Source organism: Wolffia australiana, chromosome 16 (assembly GCF_029677425.1).
Source record: "Wolffia australiana isolate 7733 chromosome 16, ASM2967742v1".
Taxonomy (NCBI): domain Eukaryota; kingdom Viridiplantae; phylum Streptophyta; class Magnoliopsida; order Alismatales; family Araceae; genus Wolffia; species Wolffia australiana.
This window is the reverse complement of record NC_135850.1, coordinates 3,490,815-3,511,809: the sequence shown is the minus strand read 5'-3', so window position 1 is coordinate 3,511,809 and position 20,995 is coordinate 3,490,815. Positions and strand designations below refer to the sequence as shown.

The 20,995-nt window shown below is 44.3% G+C and overlaps 1 protein-coding gene across 1 annotated transcript; it reads left to right on the top strand.

The window, feature by feature from the left end:
• The first annotated feature begins 2,691 nt into the window (after positions 1 to 2,691).
• On the top strand, positions 2,692 to 20,579 carry OVA2 (tRNA synthetase class I (I, L, M and V) family protein). Its single transcript, XM_078588126.1, has 22 exons — positions 2,692 to 2,841; positions 2,917 to 3,058; positions 3,146 to 3,300; positions 3,376 to 3,477; positions 12,157 to 12,226; positions 13,008 to 13,120; positions 13,230 to 13,298; positions 13,555 to 13,662; positions 14,202 to 14,352; positions 14,863 to 15,091; positions 15,193 to 15,479; positions 15,558 to 15,694; positions 16,184 to 16,331; positions 16,528 to 16,659; positions 17,466 to 17,594; positions 17,727 to 17,854; positions 18,837 to 19,001; positions 19,079 to 19,204; positions 19,309 to 19,382; positions 19,477 to 19,726; positions 19,840 to 20,019; positions 20,094 to 20,579. The coding sequence occupies exons 1-22, from the start codon at positions 2,776 to 2,778 to the stop codon at positions 20,331 to 20,333; spliced, it is 3,201 nt and encodes a 1,066-aa protein (XP_078444252.1). The 5' UTR covers positions 2,692 to 2,775; the 3' UTR covers positions 20,334 to 20,579.
• The last annotated feature ends 416 nt before the right edge of the window (positions 20,580 to 20,995 follow it).

The window sequence follows — 20,995 nt, the reverse complement described above, 5'->3', positions numbered from 1 at the left end:
CATCAACTCAAAAGTTTGTAGTATCTAAAATTTCGCTTCTTCTAGGTCTCATTTTTAGTTCAAAAAACAACACATGTTTGCATAATGTATTTATTTTAAATGAAAAAAAAACATTTTTATAGCTTCAAATAATCCTAGATAATGAAGTAACTTTTCATTTAAAATAATATATTCATACGAGAATTAAAATAATGAATCATAAGTATGAAATAATCGATTTATGATCATAAAATTGGAGAAAATTTTGAATGATGAAAATATGGTTTATATACCTCAAATCTGAACAAACGCACCACCTTGTTTATATTCTATTAAAACGCTAAAATATTTATGAGTTATCTGTCACATTAAGTCTGCCTTGTGGTTTCTATATAACTCACTAGTGATAAAGCAAAAAAATGGTAAAAATATTTGACGAAAAGTAAGATAGAATATTATGATTGAAAAATACACGTAGTACAAAATTTATGCGGGTGTGACCTGTAAAATTTACTATTGAAACACTAATATTGTGATTTCAAAATTTTTTGTTGTATTGAGGACCTTTAGTTTTTTGCACCTATTGGGAAAGTAGAAAAGGAGACCACGAATAAGAAGTGAAGAAATGACTAAGGATTGATATATTATATAAATGATGCTCTTGTAAAAAATAGGGGATAGTGATCCTATTTTATTTATAAAGCCTCTGGCTGCTATGGTAGATCAGAGGGATCAACTCATAATGGTGGAATCATCAGTGTTAAAGAGGACGCTGAAGTTGGAACTGAAGACTAGAGTGGTCATTGTTTCTTTTTGAAGCTTGAACGCAATAACAATATCAGGAACCTATGGAAGCCTTTGAGCTGGAGGGAATATTGAGACTGAATGCCTAAACCATGTATAATGCAATCCCACTTATGTGGTTATAAATGGCTTGGCTTCTCAAATCGGTTTGGACAGTGGAAGAGGATCCATGGAGTAATAGAGAGTAGGAATAAAGTAGGGGTTTACCCCAAACTTAAATGTTTTACCCTTTCCATATCTTCTACCCCCCTCACTAAATACTATTATATTCATACTCATATAGATCGATCTATTTAAACATATATAAACATACAAGTATATAAACATACCTCTAAATATCCCATTTCTCTCCATCATAGGCAATCATTGACCTTAAAAAATTAAGTTTCTATTGAGATAAGACTTATTAATTTTCAAGAAAAGCTGATCCCATGAAACAATGAGCATCTCAAATATAGATAATTAGGGTTGGGCATGATGCACAACTGTAATTGGGTCAAGGGGTCAATAGAGTTTCAACATTTGATCGAATTGGGAAGATCAAGATAGGAGCACCAGAAATAGGTATATTTAATGACCTTGATCAATGGCCAGTTGAGTTGATTCAATTGGTTAACTCAAGCTTATTAAGACCAAATGGAATCAACAAATCTGCTCAAGAGAGCCATTGGATGACCAATAAGATGATTCCATCAATCACAATGATCAATTCAGCCTAATGAACGTTTACAGGATCAGGATACTCGATCTCGAAGACAATTCAAACAAATTGACATTAATATTTTATTACGTTAAAATCATTAAAGTATAAATTTAAATGATATCCAATATCTGATGTCTAATTCATACATTTAGAAAAACCGCCAATAATTAAGTATTCTAGACTAACAAGTAATTTAAAAACTCCATGCATAAAAATCCTGAGACTGCAGGTGTTGATTCTTCAATTTCTTTTTTTTTATTTTCTATTCGACATGGTGAAAATAAGAAGAGAAGGATGATGGAAAAGGATGGAGAGGATGACGAATCTATCTGTCCTAGTGCTTTTTTTATTTTAAAACTCCATGCAAGACAATCCTGAGCCTGCAGGTGTTGATTCTTCAATTTCTTCTTTTTATTTTCTATTCAACATGGTGAAAATAAGAAGAGAAGGATGACGTAAAAGGATGGAGAGGATGATGATTCTATCCGTCTCAGTGCTTTTTTTTATTTAAAAATTCCATGCATAAAAATCCTGAGACTGCAGGTAGGGAACGGCGTGTCTGGGACGTGACGGGACAGATGACGATCTGTGACGGACGGTGACGTGACGAAACTTTCATCACGTCACCGTCCCGTCACACATCCAAGGATTTAAAAAAAATCCGTGTCATTGTCATGGTTTGTGGCGTCGCCGTCACGTCCCCATCACCGGACGGCGTCATCACCACATGTGGCGGGATAAACAACCATGCAGAGTAGAGAGAATACTAGGGACATATCTCCAATTATCTTTGGACGGCATCCTCTTGCGCGCATGAATTAATGCAGGGACTTTTCTGCAAAATGTCAAGAAATCTAGTTAGCGACACCACGTGGCAAAATCTCGATTGTGGAAAAGCCTAAATCTAACAATTTTAAAGCTTTTTTGATCATTTTTAAAAATCCATCATGGCCATCATCCGTGACGGCCGTCCCGTCACATCACTCGTCTGAGGCCCCCCGTCACCGTCATGTCACCGTCACGACCCCTTATTTCATCACCGTCACCGTCACATCATCCGTCATGTTGCCGTCCCCGTGACGTGTGACGTGACGGCTGCCGTTCCAGTTATTTCTATTCAACATGGTGAAAATAAGAAGAGGAGGATGACGGAAAAGGATGAAGAGGATGACGAATCTATCCGTCCCAGTGGCTTCTTATCCGTCCTTTACACAGCCATTATCCATCTCTTCCTCCATTACCTTCTACGCTGAGCCCATTCGCTCTCCTCTCCGCCACTACTGCAATGCATGGAAGCCCCTCCGCTCTTCAGATTATCTTCTCGCCCGGCGTTCAGAGCTTCTTCAAGCTGCCTCGTACTGTTCTCGATCTCCTCTCGCTCGTCTCTTACCTTGATCAATCGTTTGAATAACTTTGGTTTATCGTCGCAGGTCTGGTCTCGGAGTAATGCCGCCGTTGTCGTCACCTCCATTCGGCAATTGTCGAGTAGCTTCAGAGATGGAGATTTCTTCCCTGGTTCTTCAAAGCGGAGAGCCAGAGGCCCCGTCATGGCTGCCAAGAAGGAAGCTGAAGGTATGAACATCTGGAATTTGGGGTTTTTTTTTCATTTTTTTGTGATTGAGCTGTTTTTTTTTTTTGTTTTTTGGTTGATCGATTCAGGCGAGAAGCAGAATGAAGGCAAGTATAAGCACACTCTGAATCTGCCCAAGACGGGGTTCAGCATGAGGGCCAACTCGGCTGTTCGGGAGCCCGAGATTCAGAAGTTGTGGGAGGAAAATCAGGTTATGAAGAGAGTGGCGGAGAAGAATGGCGCGGTGGGCTTTTCTTCTACGCGCGTTTTTCCTTGTGTTCTATTGTTGTGTGGTATTGAATTGGGGATTTGTTGGCAGGGAACGTTCATTCTTCATGATGGGCCGCCGTATGCCAATGGAAGCTTGCACATGGGACATGCCTTGAATAAGATTTTGAAGGACATCATCAACCGCTATAAGGTTCGTTTCTCCTTTCTAATGTTTCTCTGTCTTGGCGGGGTTTAAGCGATTTCGGACTAAATTGCTGGATTGAGGGGATGAGCTTTGAACATTGAAGTATCCTCGTGTAGTATCCTTTCTGCCCAGATAATAACTTTTGCTGTTTTCTGCACTGTTTCACTTTTAGTTTAGTTTCTTTCAGTAGTTACTCAACATCGTGGGCATCATAACTGAAGCCTCAAATTAGCTAAATTTTCTTAAGTTTATGTTCCATAGCGAAACCTACGCCATGCTATACAAGATTGTTCCCTGCATGCTGAAAAAATATTCGATGAATAGAAGTGAGAGCTACAACGTATAAGTTGTTCCATTGACAAGACCGTTGAAAGAGCAACACGATAAGGTTGGACATTTCACAAATGAATGCGCAATCTGCATCTCTATGTTTCGTATACTCGTCAAACACTGGATAATTAGAAATGTAAATGGCTGCAGAGGTATCACCGCTATGAAACATTGGTAATAGCGGAGAATAAACAAGTTCCTGGAAAAGACTCCTGAACGGACATATTTGGCTCATCTGGCCACAATAATAGATTGCTTCTTAATCTTTCAGAAGATAAATTTCCGGCTACAGAGGAACGCAATATCTAAGAGTAGATTGACAGTCCAAGTGAGAACCTGCCCAGTCCATATCAGAATAGCCATGAACCTCCAAGTCAGTCGATAGAGTATACAGAAGGCTACTCAAGGGATGATGCCTTAGTTATGAAATTATGATCTTGAATAAAGCCATGTGAGACGTGGACACAATTATGAAGGAAGAACATGATGTTCAGGCAAGTGAGAGTCAAACGGTAATGCCGGGCCACCAGTTGATGGATCTAAAATTGTGTCTCCTTATCTTATTCGCCAGCTTCCACATTCAATTTGGACTTGGGCTCTGTCAGGAGTCAACAGGACCTGTGATTTCCTAGTGGGGAGAGAACTGGAAGGGAGAGAGAAGATGACCTGAATGATTGTCGGCAGGGGGAGAGGAGATGCAAGAATGGACTTCGGCAAGAAAAGAGTAGAGGCCCTTGTGACTACATCAGAAGAGTATGTGAGGAGACATTTAATAGATTTGGGTAATTACTATATCAGGACGGATGCCAAGGTAATGAACAAAACAGATGCAGCCAAACATAAGAGGAGGTAAGGGGAACATGCTGCATCCTTGGTGCAATGAAACTTGAGGATTTGGATTGCCAAAAACAGAAGATAGCATATAATTGGTGAATGACAGCGGTGAGAGAAGCATCACCCCAGAATTCTAATGGATATTGTTGTGGAAGGGAAGAGGAAGATAATGACATACACATAACTGAGTACATAGGTGGGTATGTATACCCTAAGAGAGAGAAGGATAGATGGGCTAATGGGCTTATAGAATAGGGCCCATTAGCCCATAGTAGCTAGTCTCTCACTAACACCCCCCCACAAGCGAAGTATGGATATCTTCCATGCCGAGCTTGGAGACGGCACGTTGAAGAAGTGGGCGGGAGAGGCCCTTAGTGAGGACGTCCGCTGCCTGGTCGGCGGAGGCAACAAAATGAAGGTCAAAGATCCCTTCGTCGACTCGCTCCTTGAAGAAGTAGCGGTTGCGCTCCATGTGCTTGATACGTCCCTGTTGTCCAGGGTTCTTGGCCAACGCGATCGTCGATTTGTTGTCGCAGTTGAAGTGAATCGGGCCGGCGTACTCCACGCGGAGATCGTGAAGGATGCCATAGATCCACTGGCCCTCGGAGGCCCCATCGGCGAGTGCGCGGTACTCGGCTTCGGCACTAGAACGGGACACTTTGTCCTGCTTGCTGCTTTTCCAGCTGACAAGACTGCCAAAAACAAACGTGCAGTAGCCCGTGGTAGACCGATGATCCACAACGGAACCGGCGAAGTCAGCATCAGTGTATACTTTGACGGTTCGGTCAGTACTGCGAGGGAAGAGCAGGCCCTTGCCGGGGCAGCCCTTCAGGTACGCAAGAACCCGGTGGGCGGCCTGACGGTGAACCTCTCGGGGAGAATGCATAAACTGACTGAGCAAGTTGGCGGCGAAGGCGATGTCAGGCCGAGTGTGCGTCAAGTAGAGGAGTTTCCCCACCAGTTGCTGATACCGGTGGGAATTCGTCAGTGGTGAATCCTCCCCTTTGCCCAACTTGACGTTGGGATCAATGGGAGTGCTCACCGGCGCTGTCGGTCATCCCAGTCAGTGCTAGTAAGTCGACGGTGTATTTCTGCTGTGAGACGAAGATCCCACGAGGAGAGTAGGCCACCTCGAGACCAAGGAAGTAGCGAAGAAGGCCGAGGGCCTTGATCTCAAACTCCTTAGCCAAGGCGGCGCTCAGGCGGACAGCTTCAGCAGCATCAGACCCCGTGATGAGGATGTCGTCGACGTACACGGCAAGAATGGAGATCCCGGTCGGGCTGTGACGGAAGAAGAGGGAGGCATCTCCATTACTCTGAGTGTACCCTTCGGTCTTCAGAACGGAGGAGAACCGCCCAAACCACATGCGCGGAGACTGCTTGAGTCCATAGAGAGACTTCCGCAGGCGGCACACGTGACCGGGGGGGCCGAGAGAATAGCCCGGCGGCTGCTGCATGTACACCTCTTCCGTCAGATCGCCATGCAAGAAGGCATTCTTGACGTCGAACTGGCGGATGGTCTAGTGGAAATGGGCCGCAAGCGCCAAAAGAAGACGGACAGTCTCCATCTTCGCCACTGGTGAGAACGTCTCGAAGTAGTCTACGCCATAGGACTGAGTGAACCCCCGAGCCACAAGCCGAGACTTGAGGCGTTCGAGAGTCCCGTCCGCATGATGCTTCTTGGCGGGAATCCACTTGCAGTCCACAGCCCTCTTGCCAGGGGGAAGTGGAACGACGTCCCACGTGTGGTTCTTGAGGAGAGACTGCATCTCCTCATCCATCGCCGCTTTCCAAGAAGGAGAGGCGAGAGCATCGGCTAAGCGACGAGGAACGGGATCGGACTCGATGCGGGAAAGAAATAACCGGTAGGGAGAACTCAACCGGTCAAAGGAGATAAAATGAGAGAGAGGGTATAGGGAGGCCTTAGTGCACTGACGGACCCCTTTCCGTAGAGCAATAGGCCATCCCAACTGATCGTCACCATCGACAGAGGGAGGAGCGGAAGCAAGGGGGAACTCCCCGGGAGGAGCAGGAGACAACACACTGGATGAGGAGGGTATGTCGGCGGTAGGAGGGGAAGATGAGTTGGATGGAGACGAGGGCTGGTCACGAACAGGTGACAAGGGCGACTCACCGGGAGGGGACGAGGATGGTGAACCGGAGACCAATGGGAGAGGAGGAGTTGCCAAGGGGGGAGGGGCAGGAAACGAAGACGAAGTGGAGGACACGTCCAAGGACCCCGCAGGGGGAACTGAGGAAGAGGAGGCAAGGGGAGAGAGATCATGGAGGGAGGAGGGTGGTGTGGTGGTGGTAGACTCCACGATCAGACGGGGCCCCAAGGGGGGGGCCGAAGGAGCCTCATCCAGCGGAAGGCGTGATGAGGTAGAACAGTCCCCAAAGTAGGGTTCATGCTCGGCAAAGGTGACGTTTGCCGAGATGAAGAAACGCCGAGAGGGCGGATGGTAACACCGATACCCTTTTTGGAGGGAAGAGTAACCCACGAACACGCACCTGAGGGCGCGAGCATCAAGCTTTGTGCGTGTCGGAGAAGAGTCATGGACGTAGGCCGTGCAGCCGAAGATACGAGGCAAGAGCCCCGTCCTCAGGGAAGCGTCCGGGAAGGCCGCAGTCATCCGGTCCAAGGGGCTGGAGAACTCCAGGAGCGGGGTGGGGATACGGTTAACGAGATGAGTACTCGTCAAAACCGCATCGCCCCAAAAACGCCTAGGCGCCTTCGAGTCCAACAGCAACGTGCGCGCTGTCGAGGTAACATAGCCGATCCGCCGCTCAGCCATGCCATTCTGCTCGGGGGTGGCCACACAGGAGGACTCGTGGAGAATGCCCCGGTCGGCAAAGAAAGAGTCGAGGTCAGCGTTGAAGAAGTCCCGAGCATTGTCGGACCTAAAACGCTGGATGCCGCGACCCAACTGCGTCTAGAGCATGGTGCAAAAATGTCGAACATTCTGCGCAACCTCCGACTTCGCAGTCAGAAGGTAAACCCACGTATAGCGGGTAGCTTCGTCCACAAAGAGTAGGAAGTAGCGGTGCCCCTTCAGACTGGGCTGTGGGGCCGGCCCCCATACATCACTGTGGACGCGGAATAGCGGGGTCGTAGTGTGAGACGGAGAGGAAGCAAAAGAGGATCTACGATGCTTGGCCAACTGACAAGCTTCACAAATCACAGTCTTGAGGTCCACGCCCAAACATAACGACGGAAACAAACGCTATAAAGTAGAGAAAGGGGGGTGTCCAAGGCGCTGATGCTCCATCAGAAGACGACCCCGACACTGCTCAGCCGCAGAGGGTAGAGTCCGGTGCATCATGAAGCACTGGGAGCGGCCTCAGTCATCCAGCAGCAGCAGTCCATTCTCCCGCCTAATCGGTGTAGTCCGGCCCACCTTGTCAGACAGAAACATACCGTCAGGCCTGAGGTGGAATGAACAGGAGACGGCATCAACTAAACGCTGTGGAGACATAAGAACTGCCCGCAGGTCGGGAACATGCAGGACGTTGTGGACCACACCAAGACCGTCCACATAGACTGCCCCGATGCCAGCCACACGAAGACGTCCACCCCCTGCCGTGAGAACAGTACGGCCACCCTGATGCCGCTCGTAGGACACAAACCGGGCATTACTCGGGGTCATATGTTCGGTGGCCCCCGAGTCAAGGACCCAAGTAGTATCGGAGACGGCAGGAGAGTGAAAAGCGGTATGACCACAGTACCATTCATCGGAAGGGGAAGGGGTGGAAGACGCACCAAAACCACCGAAGTAAGCCGTGGATGGATTCTGCAGGGCTGCCATCTGGTCACGAAGTCGGGCCAAATCTGCCTGGAGCTGATCCATGGTCACTGAGGAGGCGCTGGCGGAGGATGAGTCAGACTGGGCCACCATGGCCTTGCCGTCGGCGGCCTCTCTCTTCTTTCTCCAATCATTCAGGCGCTTCTTGCACTTGTTCTTCCCGTGGCCCGGTTTGCCGCAGTATGAGCAAACCGCCGTCCCAGCTGGTGGAGCTGCGGATGTGGGCGTAGGGAGGATCGCCGGGGGCTTGCCGCCGGAAGAAAGTGCAGACGCGGTGGGGGCAGAAAGCAGTGCGGTCGACTCGCCCGGAGGACCGGAGGAGGGAGTCCCATGGAGGAGAAAGTGACTTTCCTCCTCTTGGAGCTCCTTCACCAATTCCTCAAGAGCAGGTGGGCCTTCTTTGCGGTGCAAAGCACGACGACGGATGTCATCATACTCGCGGTTCAGGCCGCTGAGGAAGCCCATGATCCGCAGGAGGAGCACATTCTGGTACGTCTTCGATGTCGGGTCGTCGGGTGGAAGATAATAGTCCACCTCATCCCACATCTTCTTGTGGGCAAGTGCATATTCAGAGATGGTCAGCGTCCCCTGACGGAGATTGCTGGCCTGACATGCAAGAGCATAAAGGCGCCACCAGTCGTTGTCCCGGCCACAGAAGGAGCGCGCCTGATCCCAGAATCCTTTGACCGTTTTCTGATGCGGAAACCGGTCGCGGAAGTCGGGAGCCAGGGTGTACGCATACAGCCAGCCGAGGACGAACTGTTCCTCAACGTCCCACGCCGCATGGTGTGGGTGGTCGACTGTAAGGGGCTCTTCAGTGCAGTGCTTGAAGAGCTGACGTGCCTTCAGGGCGGTTTCGACAAAGCGCATCCACTGAAGGAGATTCGGGCCCCGTAGGAGTGTCACCTCCGGGACCGATGGGAGCGGATGGGCCACCTTGTAGGACAAGGGCCTCTCGGCGAAGTCAGTCTCAGTGAACGGCATGTTGGTTTCGGTGGCGGCGTGCGGCGGCGGTTGGCTGCGGCTGGCGGCTGCGGCGTAGGCGCGCTGCGGCTAGCGGCGCTGCGCGCGCGGGCGCGCTGCGGCTGGAGCTGCGCGCGTGCGCGGCGGCTGGCGGTTGCGGCGTGCGGCGCTGCGGCTGGAGCTGCGCGCGCGCTGGCGGCGGGCGGCTGCGGCGCGCAGGCGCGCTGCGGCTTAGGGCTGCGCGCGCGCGCGGCGGCGGCTGCGGCGGGCGCGCTGCGGCTAGGGCTGCGCGGCGCGCGGCGGCTGGCGGCGCGCGGCGGCGGCGTTAGCGGCTGCGCGCGGCGCGGCGCTGGAGCTGCGGCGCGCGCGCGCGGCGGCTGGCGGTTGCGGGCGTGGCGCTGCGGCTGGAGCTGCGCGCGCGTGGCGGCGATGTTGCTGCTGCTGCGCGGCGGCGGCGGCTGCTGCTGCAAGAGCGGCAGCGGCGATGTGCGGGCGATGTCAAACCCTAGGTTAGGAGCTCTGGAGCTCTGATACCATGTTGTGGAAGGGAAGAGGAAGATAATGACATACACATAACTGAGTACATAGGTGGGTATGTATACCCTAAGAGAGGGAAGGATAGATGGGCTAATGGGCTTATAGAATAGGGCCCATTAGCCCATAGTAGCTAGTCTCTCACTAACAGATATAGATACATGGATTAAAGTACTGTTTCTTTGAGGTGATTTTGTTTCCTTTCAGCGAATTTTCTGTTGAGGGGTATGAAAAATCGATGATCCGTGAATGATGCCCATTCGGGATGGATACATTCATCATTGACCAAAAATATTCGTTTCACATTGCCAGTGCATTTACCGCATGGAGTTTTGCAAAACTTTGTCTGAATATCTGCACAGAAAGACCAGACGGTAGGGAACATCTCAGAACAATCCTTCATTAAATAAACTTATGTAACATGGTAATAAACATAAAAAACTGTGAAGTGAGACATTTGGAAACTGTATGACTCAGTTCCCACACATCTGAAATTCGATATAAAAAAAAGAGACAGCTTGATGATACTATCGGGTGGCAAAAATGGACCATATGTGTTTTACCATTAGACAAGATTCAGATTCTAAAGGCTTGATATGAGAGAAGCTGGGTACAACTGGCAGCTGGATGAGCGCAATGAGGATACCCCTAAAGGTCGTAGCAAGTCTCTAGCCTTGGGAACCAAGCTACAATAATCATTCTTCGTGCCACAGAGTTCCTCTGTCATCTTCATGAGAGTGCAGGGTCAGAGATGTGCAGTTGGGCAGATGGACGAACTTGAATGGCAAAAATAATGGATGATTTTGTATATGAGATTGTGGATGGCTTGCATGTGCCAGGACACAAATGGTCAGGCATGCTGACTGATATAAACTTATGATCTCGTATGTTACGAACCTTATTGGTTCGTATCCGGGAGAAGACGGGAAGAGAGGAAGAAGCGTGCTGGGATGGACTACGGCAGGTGGGGGCAGGCGGAGTGGACGTCGCCTACGAGAGGGGTCCGACGGAATGGACATCGCCGGAGGAAGCCAGACACTTCTTTGATACTTCTTCGCTGCCTGCCCTCCTCAAGGGAGGGCTGTTCTATTTAAGGGAATTACAAAGAGGTCCAAATGACCTAAATGCCCCTACTGGGCTAAATGATGAAAAGCCTAGATACGTCGGGGTCGTATCATCGTACAGTAGGAAACAGATAGGGGGACCGATCGGAGGTTTTATCCATCGATATCAAGGGGATCTGGCTGAAGATCATTTGAAGGGGTAGACAATCAAGGTGAGTTGAGGTGGAGGGATAGAGAATAGGGAGATCACGAGGAAAACTTCTATTGCAATTTATCTCCTGGCCTCCTGTGGGGAGAGCTAAACCAATTTAAAGAATGCAAATGCGTACACTGCAAAGTGCCCAAAATACCCCAGAGACGGGGTGGGAGTTGAATCAATGAAAGACTTGGACCTTCACAGGGTTAGGACAGAGACAATAACCAATGCAGAAGACTGCAGAGGTAACTTGACGGATGACTTTAGCTGATTTTTTTCTGAAAAAATGACTACAGCTGATGACAGGGACAATGTGTTATGACAACAATGTTTGGATATTAATGGAAGAGGCGGAAAAATGATGGGCTCTGCGGGCGGCTAATGTTGGTGAGAGAACGGGATCCAAGGAGTTCAAGGGAAGCAGAGGAGTTTAGCAAATCTCGGTGGAGAATCATAATAATGGAGTTCAGTTATTGAGTTCGTTTTCTGGATATTAAGAGTAACATTACAATGTTGCAGGATAGTTTGGGATGATGGCAGACATCAGGATAGCTGCACCCATGGAAACCGGAAGAAGGCTTTGGATTAAGACAACTGCTCCTGAGCCCTAAAGATCTGATACTAAAAAAAAGATAGCGTAAAGAAGATTTTCGGGATCACGCAGAGAAAATGTTTGGGAGAAACATAACAAGAAGAGAGAAAGATAGATATTGACACTCAAGATTGATTGATCTTTAAGAAGTTCAAGGGGGAAAAAGAAACGTTTGATATAAAGATTGGAAAAATAAGGCTGATTGAATAACTTATCCAGGGAATAAAGATATTTATTTTAAGTAGGGTTTTATGGCTTCTTTACTGTGTGAAATTGTATGTGATTTATCTATTTTTTCCTTATTTATTTTCTTAATATTATTCCAAATGTCTTTTTCGGTTAACATCTAGAAATTGTCATACATTACAGCTTCTTCAGGACTATAAAGTTCGCTTTGTCCCTGGATGGGACTGCCATGGTTTGCCGATTGAACTTAAAGGTTTGTGTTTTGTCATAATATTATGTCCAGTTACTCTGTTGAAACCTTGTCCATTGATCTGTTTCAAATTATCTCTGTTATTCGTGGTAATTATTCTCGATATCTTATTGGACGACATAAATTAGAAGTTTACTTTAATATGTAGATTGATAAGCCTATATTACCCTGTAATGAATGCAGATGTAAGTCTTACGGTGATCCTTGGTCTTTAACTGTGGGCATTATAAATGCGTTCTGGGAACTGAAATGACTCCTGCGAATTGATTTTGGAGTCCATTTTGAGAATTTATTGGCCTACCTTGTCGAACTGTATTATGATCTACTCCCTCTGGTAAGCCCACTGGGGCATTATCGTCTTTCCAATTCCATCTTGCTTTTCCCTTAAACTATGTTGCCCTCCTCGTTGGAGGGTAGGATTTGAATTACGAGTAGAGTTTCCACTTTGGTTATTACTTCATACTCCACAACGTCCACTCTGTCGAGTCATCAACCCTCCGACGACGTCTACTCCACTGTTCGTCCATTGCACTTGCTCCAACGGTGTCGCTCATTCCGCCTGGGCCAGCTCCCTTCCCTTCCTTCACTGTACGATCCCTGGCTGGGATCGTTACCAAACTGAAGCTCAGTATTTATTTTAGAAAATAGAGTATTATGTAAAAGATAAATCTTTCTCATCTATTCCAACATAAGCTATTTTATTTATTGTCAGGCCAACTGGCTTCCATTTTTTGCCCAAATTGTCCTTTTGTTGATTAAGTTATTTTATTATTTTATGTTATAGTTTTGCAATCAATGGATGAAGATGCGAGAAAAGAGCTGACCCCCATAAAGCTGAGGAAGAAAGCAGCTAAATTTGCCAGGGACACTGTTGTTTCCCAGATGAAATCATTTAAGGTAACTCAAAATCTTCTTTTAAGGTTCTATTTTGTTATATCATCCTCAAAATTTCTATTGTTGCCTCTGCCGTCTAACAAATCTAAAGAACCTTTTCTCATAATTTCAGCGGTATGGAGTGTGGGCTGAATGGGATAAGCCATATTTAACACTTGCTCCAGAGTATGAAGCTGCCCAGGTTGTTTAATTTTAATCTTCTCTTACATGTTGCCTTAGAGGCAAAAAGAATTACTTTCTCATGGAATTCACGTTATCTTTACTCAATGGTTTTTCTAACTTTCTTTGCTATTTAGAATGCAAATTAAGACTAAATTATTCACTAATGAGCACTTTACCCTGTTTCTAATGGGGTTTTGGATGTAACTGCCCGACCCATATTAAAGAAATGTTGAAAACAAAATATTGACCTTGTTCTCTGGTTATTCTTTTGCTAGATAGAAGTGTTTGGCCAGATGGCTTTGCAAGGATATATCTACAGGGGTAGAAAACCTGTACATTGGAGTCCATCATCTCGGACAGCACTTGCTGAAGCTGAGTTGGAGGTAACACGTCTTTGGAAATAGATAATTTATCTTTTCTTCTGTTCCTCTCAAGAAGTTTGAATGTCTAGGACAACGTAAACTAAACCAGCAATATTTTTCGAAATATTTGGAATAACTTATTAATTTTGAAGAAAATATAGGTAACTAGTGATGATAATGTATAATTTCTCTAGATACTTAAACGTCAAAGATTAATTGATTTTGCCCCTCGGAAAAATACTAATGTTTATTAAAATACAACGCTTGAAGACTTTTCGTGCTGGACGTTTTGTTGGAAAAAAATTAGTGCTAAATATGAGATGGAGTTTATTTTTTTTTTAAAATACTGTCAATTTGTTCAAGTTCATTCTTAAACAGTTCTGCCCAATGGAGTAGCTATAAGTCAAATTTGAGCTAGCTGTATAATATTGCGTTGCATTACCCTTTGGTGGTTCAAAGATCAGTTGATTATGAAATTTGGTGGAATTTTTCATTCCAATATTTTTAGTTTTCTGCCGCTGGATTTCACTCATTCGATTACCATGTAATTATATCTGCAGTATCCTGAAGGACACACATCAAGAAGCATATATGCCATTCTAAAGATGGTCCAATCACCACCTGATTCGTCACCACTGTTGACTGAATTTTTTCCCAATTTATTTCTCGGAATATGGACTACAACTCCTTGGACAATCCCTGCAAATGCGGGTAAAATCAGATTTGTATTCTTTGAAAAACTCATTGAATTCACATTATTTTTTGGCAATGTTGAAGAAAATTGTTGAGAACGATCATGCGACTTTCAATTAATTATCTTTCATGAAAAGGCATTTGAAGGATTTGAGATCAACAAAATGGATCATGTAAATGTCTATTGAGTTTTATTGCAGTAATATTCTTCCCTCATGACCTTTAGTGTCCATTCTGAAGGCTATTCAATTTTTTAGCTTGTTTATCTAAATAAATGTTATCTATTATCATGGAAATATTTCAGTTGTTTTGATTCATGACTTAAATCGAGATTCTAAGCCTTACTTCAGCGTATTATTATTTTTAATTTAGCTCCCTCTTTGTCGTTTTATTTTGTTGACAGTCTGAACAACATAATGCTATTGAAAACAAACTCATGTGAATCATATGCAATATTTTTATTGAAAGCATACTATTCTATATAGTGTCATGCTTTTGTGCTTTAACTATTTTCGTTTTATGCTTCAGCTGTTGCGGTGAATTCTCAGCTAACATATGCGATAGTGGAGGTACAACCGTGTGAAAATGAATCAACATCTCGAGAGAGCAAACTCAAGGTTGGAAATGTTTTGAAAGATGAAAGCAGGAAACTATTTGTGGTTGTTGCTTTAGAACTTGTTCCGACTCTTCAATCAAAATGGGGAGTGAAGCTTGAGGTCAAAAAAACTTTCCCAGGATCAGCTCTTGAAAAATGCGGGTTAGAGCCTGGACGAAGAAAATAATTAGTTTACTCATATCGTTGCCCTGAAAATGGGTTTATTTTCAAAAGTTCAAAGTTTTTTCGTGTAAATAATTCAGATATCTTCATCCGATTGATGGGAGAGAATGCCCTGTTGTGATTGGAGGAGACTACATCACAACAGAATCGGGAACTGGGCTTGTTCATACTGCCCCTGGTCATGGTCAAGAAGATTATATTACTGGTTTGAAATATAGTTTGCCCATAATTTCACCTGTGGACGATCTTGGAAAATTCACTGAAGAGGCTGGTGAGTTTAACGGTCTGGATGTCCTCAGCGATGGAAATGTTGCCGTGGTTAAATTCTTGGATGAAAAGCTTTCTCTTGTTCTGGAAGAATCGTATAGTAAGTTGGCCATGTTCTTGAATTTCTATTTTTGTAAGTAATTTTATCCAATAACGAAAAACATGGAGACATCTTCAGGGCACAAGTACCCCTATGACTGGAGAACTAAGAAGCCAACAATCTTCAGAGCCACTGAGCAATGGTTTGCTTCAGTGGAAGGTTTCCGTCAGCTGGCATTGGATGCCATTAATGAAGTGTCATGGATTCCTCAGCAGGTATCTTTCGTCCCTCAATAAGTCTGAACTATCTGAGACTTGATTTTTCTTTTTGGTGTAGTATCTTTGTTTGATTGACCAGTTTATGATATCCTGAATCCTCATTTTAAATTGAAGCAATGCAATCTTCAAATTGATGAGGAAGATCCTGATATCGGTTGGAGTCTGTTACATGAACAAAAATAGAATTTATGGAATTTACTGTGTTAGAGGATTATAAAATTATTTCATTTTCTGTTTTTGATTCAATGAAACATGAATAAACTCAATAGGGTTAAATAAAGTTTTCAGCGATCTACTGACTTTATGAAACCTGGTGCTATGTCTGCAGTCCACAATTGAAGATTTTTTTTTTTTTTGAACAATACAATCGAAGCTTTTTTCAATTGGGGATCTGCTTCTTGAAGCTATATCCTGTGACCCTCTGAAAACTTAATTATTTCTTTTGCCTCAACGATGGCAGTCTATGACATTAATACTCATACACAGGCACAGAATAGAATCACTGCAATGACATCCAGCCGATCTGATTGGTGCATTTCTCGGCAAAGGACCTGGGGTGTCCCAATCCCAGTTTTCTATCATGTGACATCAAGGGAACCACTTCTTAACGAAGAGACAATTAGTCATGTAAAATGTAAGAGGTCATTAATTTCAGCATACAAAGATACTCGTCTTTTTTCTCATGTTTCTTGAAACACGAAGATCTCCTAGTTGGCGCCTAAGATATTCAAGTTCACATTCACGTGTTCATTTTGCACCTTCTACTTTTACAGAAATAACCTTTGAAAAATGACATTTTATTCTCATGCGGATGTACTTTTTTTCCTCAGCTGTGATATCCACGAAGGGGGCTGATGCATGGTGGTATATGTCTACAGAAGATCTTCTTCCCCAGAAATATAAGCATCTAGCATCAGAGTATGAAAGAGGAACTGATACAATGGATGTCTGGTTTGATTCAGGTATGTAGCCACCACTAAAATATTGAATTCGTTTTGATCATCACTGTATTTGATGACTTGAATGACATCACTATCCCGTAAATCTGTCGTCCTTCTTGCCTTTCGTAGTTTTGGTTTCCTTCTCTGATTTTGATTTGTCCAGTACGGTAGTTTCACTGCGATGCATAATTTGGTCATTCCGAGTGGGATTCAATTCACAAGATAATGAAAATCTGGTTAGCTTAATGCACCTGATAGCAAGGTTAGAATGATCATTCAGTATTGCAGTGGGGTGTTTTGGACAAAATTTCATTGCCTCGGTGCCTGTTTAAGTCAGACAGTGATTCTGGACGTGTGCAATTTAGAGTCCAAAATTGTGTTCTAGTACTCGCTAGGGAATGTGGCAGATTTGGGCTTTGCCCATGTTCATTTTTCTCGATAATGTTGAAATTTATCTTGATTTCTTGGAATATTGAGATTTAAAATTTTAGGATTTCTGTCCCAATTTGCCCTTCATAAGCAGCTCTCCTTCCGGTGTCTCCTGTGTCTTTCTCGTGAAGCTAGATATACATATCAAAAAATGAGATTTTGGGTTTCTCATTGTAGCTGGTTTGAATACTACCCGCTACAATTAAGTGAGCTGCATTCGTCTTACTTAGTTACTTATTCTATAACGTGAGAGAATAACTTACACGTTAAGCCTTTCACGTGGGTCCACTACATACAAATTGAAAGGACAGAAAAATAAAAACAATAAATTAATGAAATAAGGACGGCTGGCTAACAATTTCTTTTCCTCTTTGCTTTCACCTTGTTTACATTTTTAGGATCATCATGGGCCGCTGTTCTTGGACAAACAGAAGATTTAACTTTTCCAGCAGATCTGTATCTTGAAGGAACCGATCAGCATCGGGGGTGGTTTCAGAGCTCCTTGTTGACCAGTGTTGCCACAAGAGGTAAAATTTAAAACAAATATTCCTAATTTTCGTTTCTTTTGGTTCATGTTCTTATGTCTCTTGATTTATTTTTTGTAGTTTCTGCTGCTATTGTCAAATTTATGACAGATGTGATCAATATTTTTGTTACAGGAAGAGCTCCGTATTCATCTGTGGTAACACATGGGTTCGTCTTAGATGAGAAGGGCATGAAAATGAGCAAGTCTGTCGGAAATGTTGTTGATCCTGAAAATGTTATCTCTGGAGGGAAAAGTCAAAAGGTATAAAATTTATGAGATGCCTTTTCGAACCGAAACAACTCAACAAACAACTAGCAGTGCTTCAGATATGCTCCGTCTTTCCTGACATCAGATATCTTTTCATTATCCATGACTGTCGTTAATGCTCCAATCTTTCTTGAGATAGTGTCACCCGTCGATTTGGGGGTCCTCACTTTGAGCTAGCAAATAGTGTTTGCAGATGATGACAAAAAATTTCATCCTCATTCAAAACCCGCCGTCAGCATCCGCACCTTGAGTAACAGTGACGATTTTGTCTGCGAACAAATGACAATGATGGGGATGATTTTATCGTTGTCTCCCATCAAAGTTAACAAAGGGATGATGACCAGAGACAATGCCAGTTTCTTCTCATCATTGTGATCATCATCACAACTAGGAAAAATGACAGAGATGATGGTGACTCATGAGCTGGCGCTCATCTTTGTCATCCGTGATGGCAAACCCTATTTAATAAAATCCCAATACCTTCCCCCTTCTCTTTTTATTCTTCTTAATTTCATGAGGTCGTTACAACCTTTACTAGTCATCACGTGAGCCTGCACATAATAATTTTAGGCTTTTACTTACCGCCAGCACGGGTGATGATGACTTGTCATCCTCCCATCAGTCATTCATCCTGAGGAGGATGATGACAAAATGGGCATCAGTCTCTCGTCTGATAATGGGTCATATCGACGAGGACTACTTTGTATCACCCTCACCTATCGCCACTCTGCCTATGTTAAACTCCATTCCATTTTGGCATCATCAAAATGGAATGATAGACGATGATGTCATAGTCTGCAACCTGGCGGCCAACATGATAGAATTACCATCTTTATTCAATCTGTGGGTGATCTTAATTTTTATCATCGTCCACAAACACTACCCGTCTTGCTTCCTTTATTCTTCTTTCTTATATATGTCAAAGCAGGGATTAACTTCATATTCCCATGCACGTTTGCTTCTTTTCATGTGCTAGGACGAGCCCGGTTATGGAGCTGATGTTCTCCGCCTCTGGGTTTCCAGTGTAGATTACACAGGAGATGTCTTGATCGGACAGCAGATCCTCCGCCAGATGTCTGACATTTATAGAAAATTGCGAGGAACACTCAGATATTTGTTATCAAATCTACATGATTGGAAGGTTTTTTATTTAGATTTTTGAAGAAACAAATTAAATGATATTTCTCGAGTAAATGATTTTTGAAATTATTTTTGTAGCCGGAGCATGCCGTCTCGTATGAAGAACTTCCGAAAATTGATAAGTTTGCCCTATATCAACTTGAGAACATTGTAAATAGTGTCAAGGAGAGCTACGAGACTTATCAATTCTATAAGATTTTCCAGGTATTGTTGTCTGATTTCAAGATTAAGAATATACAATCTTGAAACTTTAGTTAAGAGGATTTGTCATAATTATATTTACAAGCTAACCTTTTTTCCCTTCTTAGATCGTGCAGCGATTTGTAATCGTTGATCTGTCTAACTTCTACTTTGACATTGCCAAAGATCGGCTCTATGTGGGGTAATGCCAGACAAACCTTACTTCTAGAATACTTAACCAAAAAATAGACCGAAACGTAATATTGTTGAAATTTCTGACGTCCATTTCGAACTAGGGGCACTGAGGGATTTACCCGGCGAAGTTGTCAGACCGTTCTTGCTGCCCACCTTCTCAAGCTTACGCGGATACTCGCTCCAATTCTACCCCACCTGGCAGAAGACGCCTGGCAGAATCTCCCCTTTGAGTATTCCCTATCAGATGGCTCTGCTGCAAAATTCGTTTTCCAATCCAAGTGGCCGAACCCAGATGATCAGTGGCTCTCCCTTCCATCCCAAGATATAAATTTCTGGAGGAAAATCCTCGAGGTGAATCAAAAAACTCGTATCTTCTTTGTTTTCAAGCCCACTTTTAGCTCAAAAAATCCATTTTTTGAATTTTTTGCCTATAATGTGAAAATCTCTTGAAATTTGAATTACAGCTGAGATCGGAGGTCAACCGAGTTCTGGAGACTGCACGGGCTGGAAAACTGATTGGATCGAGCTTGGAAGCGCTAGTCCACCTCCACGCCGACGACCCGGCCACGTCTTCCAAGCTTCAAGAGCTTTGTGAGGCAAAGAATGACGCGGATGCGTTGACCCGCATCTTCATCACCTCCCAGGTCTCAGAAGTCAACCCTGTTGACCCAGTCGCTTTACCGGTGCTGACGTGGAATTGACTTTTCCTCCATTGCAGGTGGAGATTTTGCCATCACCGGCGGGTTCTGCGGCAGTCCCATTCGAGGGCGAGCTTGCCGGGGAAGATGGGTCAAAGATTTGGGTTGGTGTCTCCCGAGCAGTTGGATCAAAATGCGAGAGATGCTGGAATTATTCCTCTAAAGTTGGCTCATTTGCCGATCACCCTACTCTCTGCAAGCGCTGCTATGACATCATTGAGGGCCCGCTCCCCGTCGTCGTGGTGGCTGATGCCCGCTGACGACTCCACAAAAACCCATTCACAGAGATCTCTTATTTTTTCAAAAATTTCAGATCCCCCCACCCGTCTTATAAAATTATTGGGGGGAATCAAATTGATACATGGCTATTCATGTACTACTGCTCTCTGAGCAAAGAAGCCAACAGATGTTCTGAGATAAAATCCCATTCCTCAAACTCTGTTCTTTCTTTTATACTTGATTAATGAAGAACACAAAAGGTTCTCCCACAAAAGATTCGGCTGACATGGCTCGACTTTTTCCTTAATTGTTCTCCATTCTTGTGGAGAACAATTGTTCCTCCTGTTCTAGCCGTCTACCCTTCATTTCCACTATCGCCTCTTCGTTCTTGCGGTTACTGGAACTATCAATCTTTTGGATTGTAGCTTTTTTCATCCAATTCTTTGGTTTCACTTAAGATTTACATCGCCATTGTATCATATTCATGGGACTTTCAAAGATATGAGGCATTTAATGTACTACTCTATTAAATGATTAAGACTATTCCTATAAATATCTATTCCTTAAAATGGATTTTTTTATTTACTGCTTAATAAGTGGGGAATAATGTCATTCATGACTTTTTATCCTTCTCTAATCTGATATGAAGATGTCAACTGCTTTTGCTAGAATAAAACACAATTTAAATCTCTTGCTTTTTCTA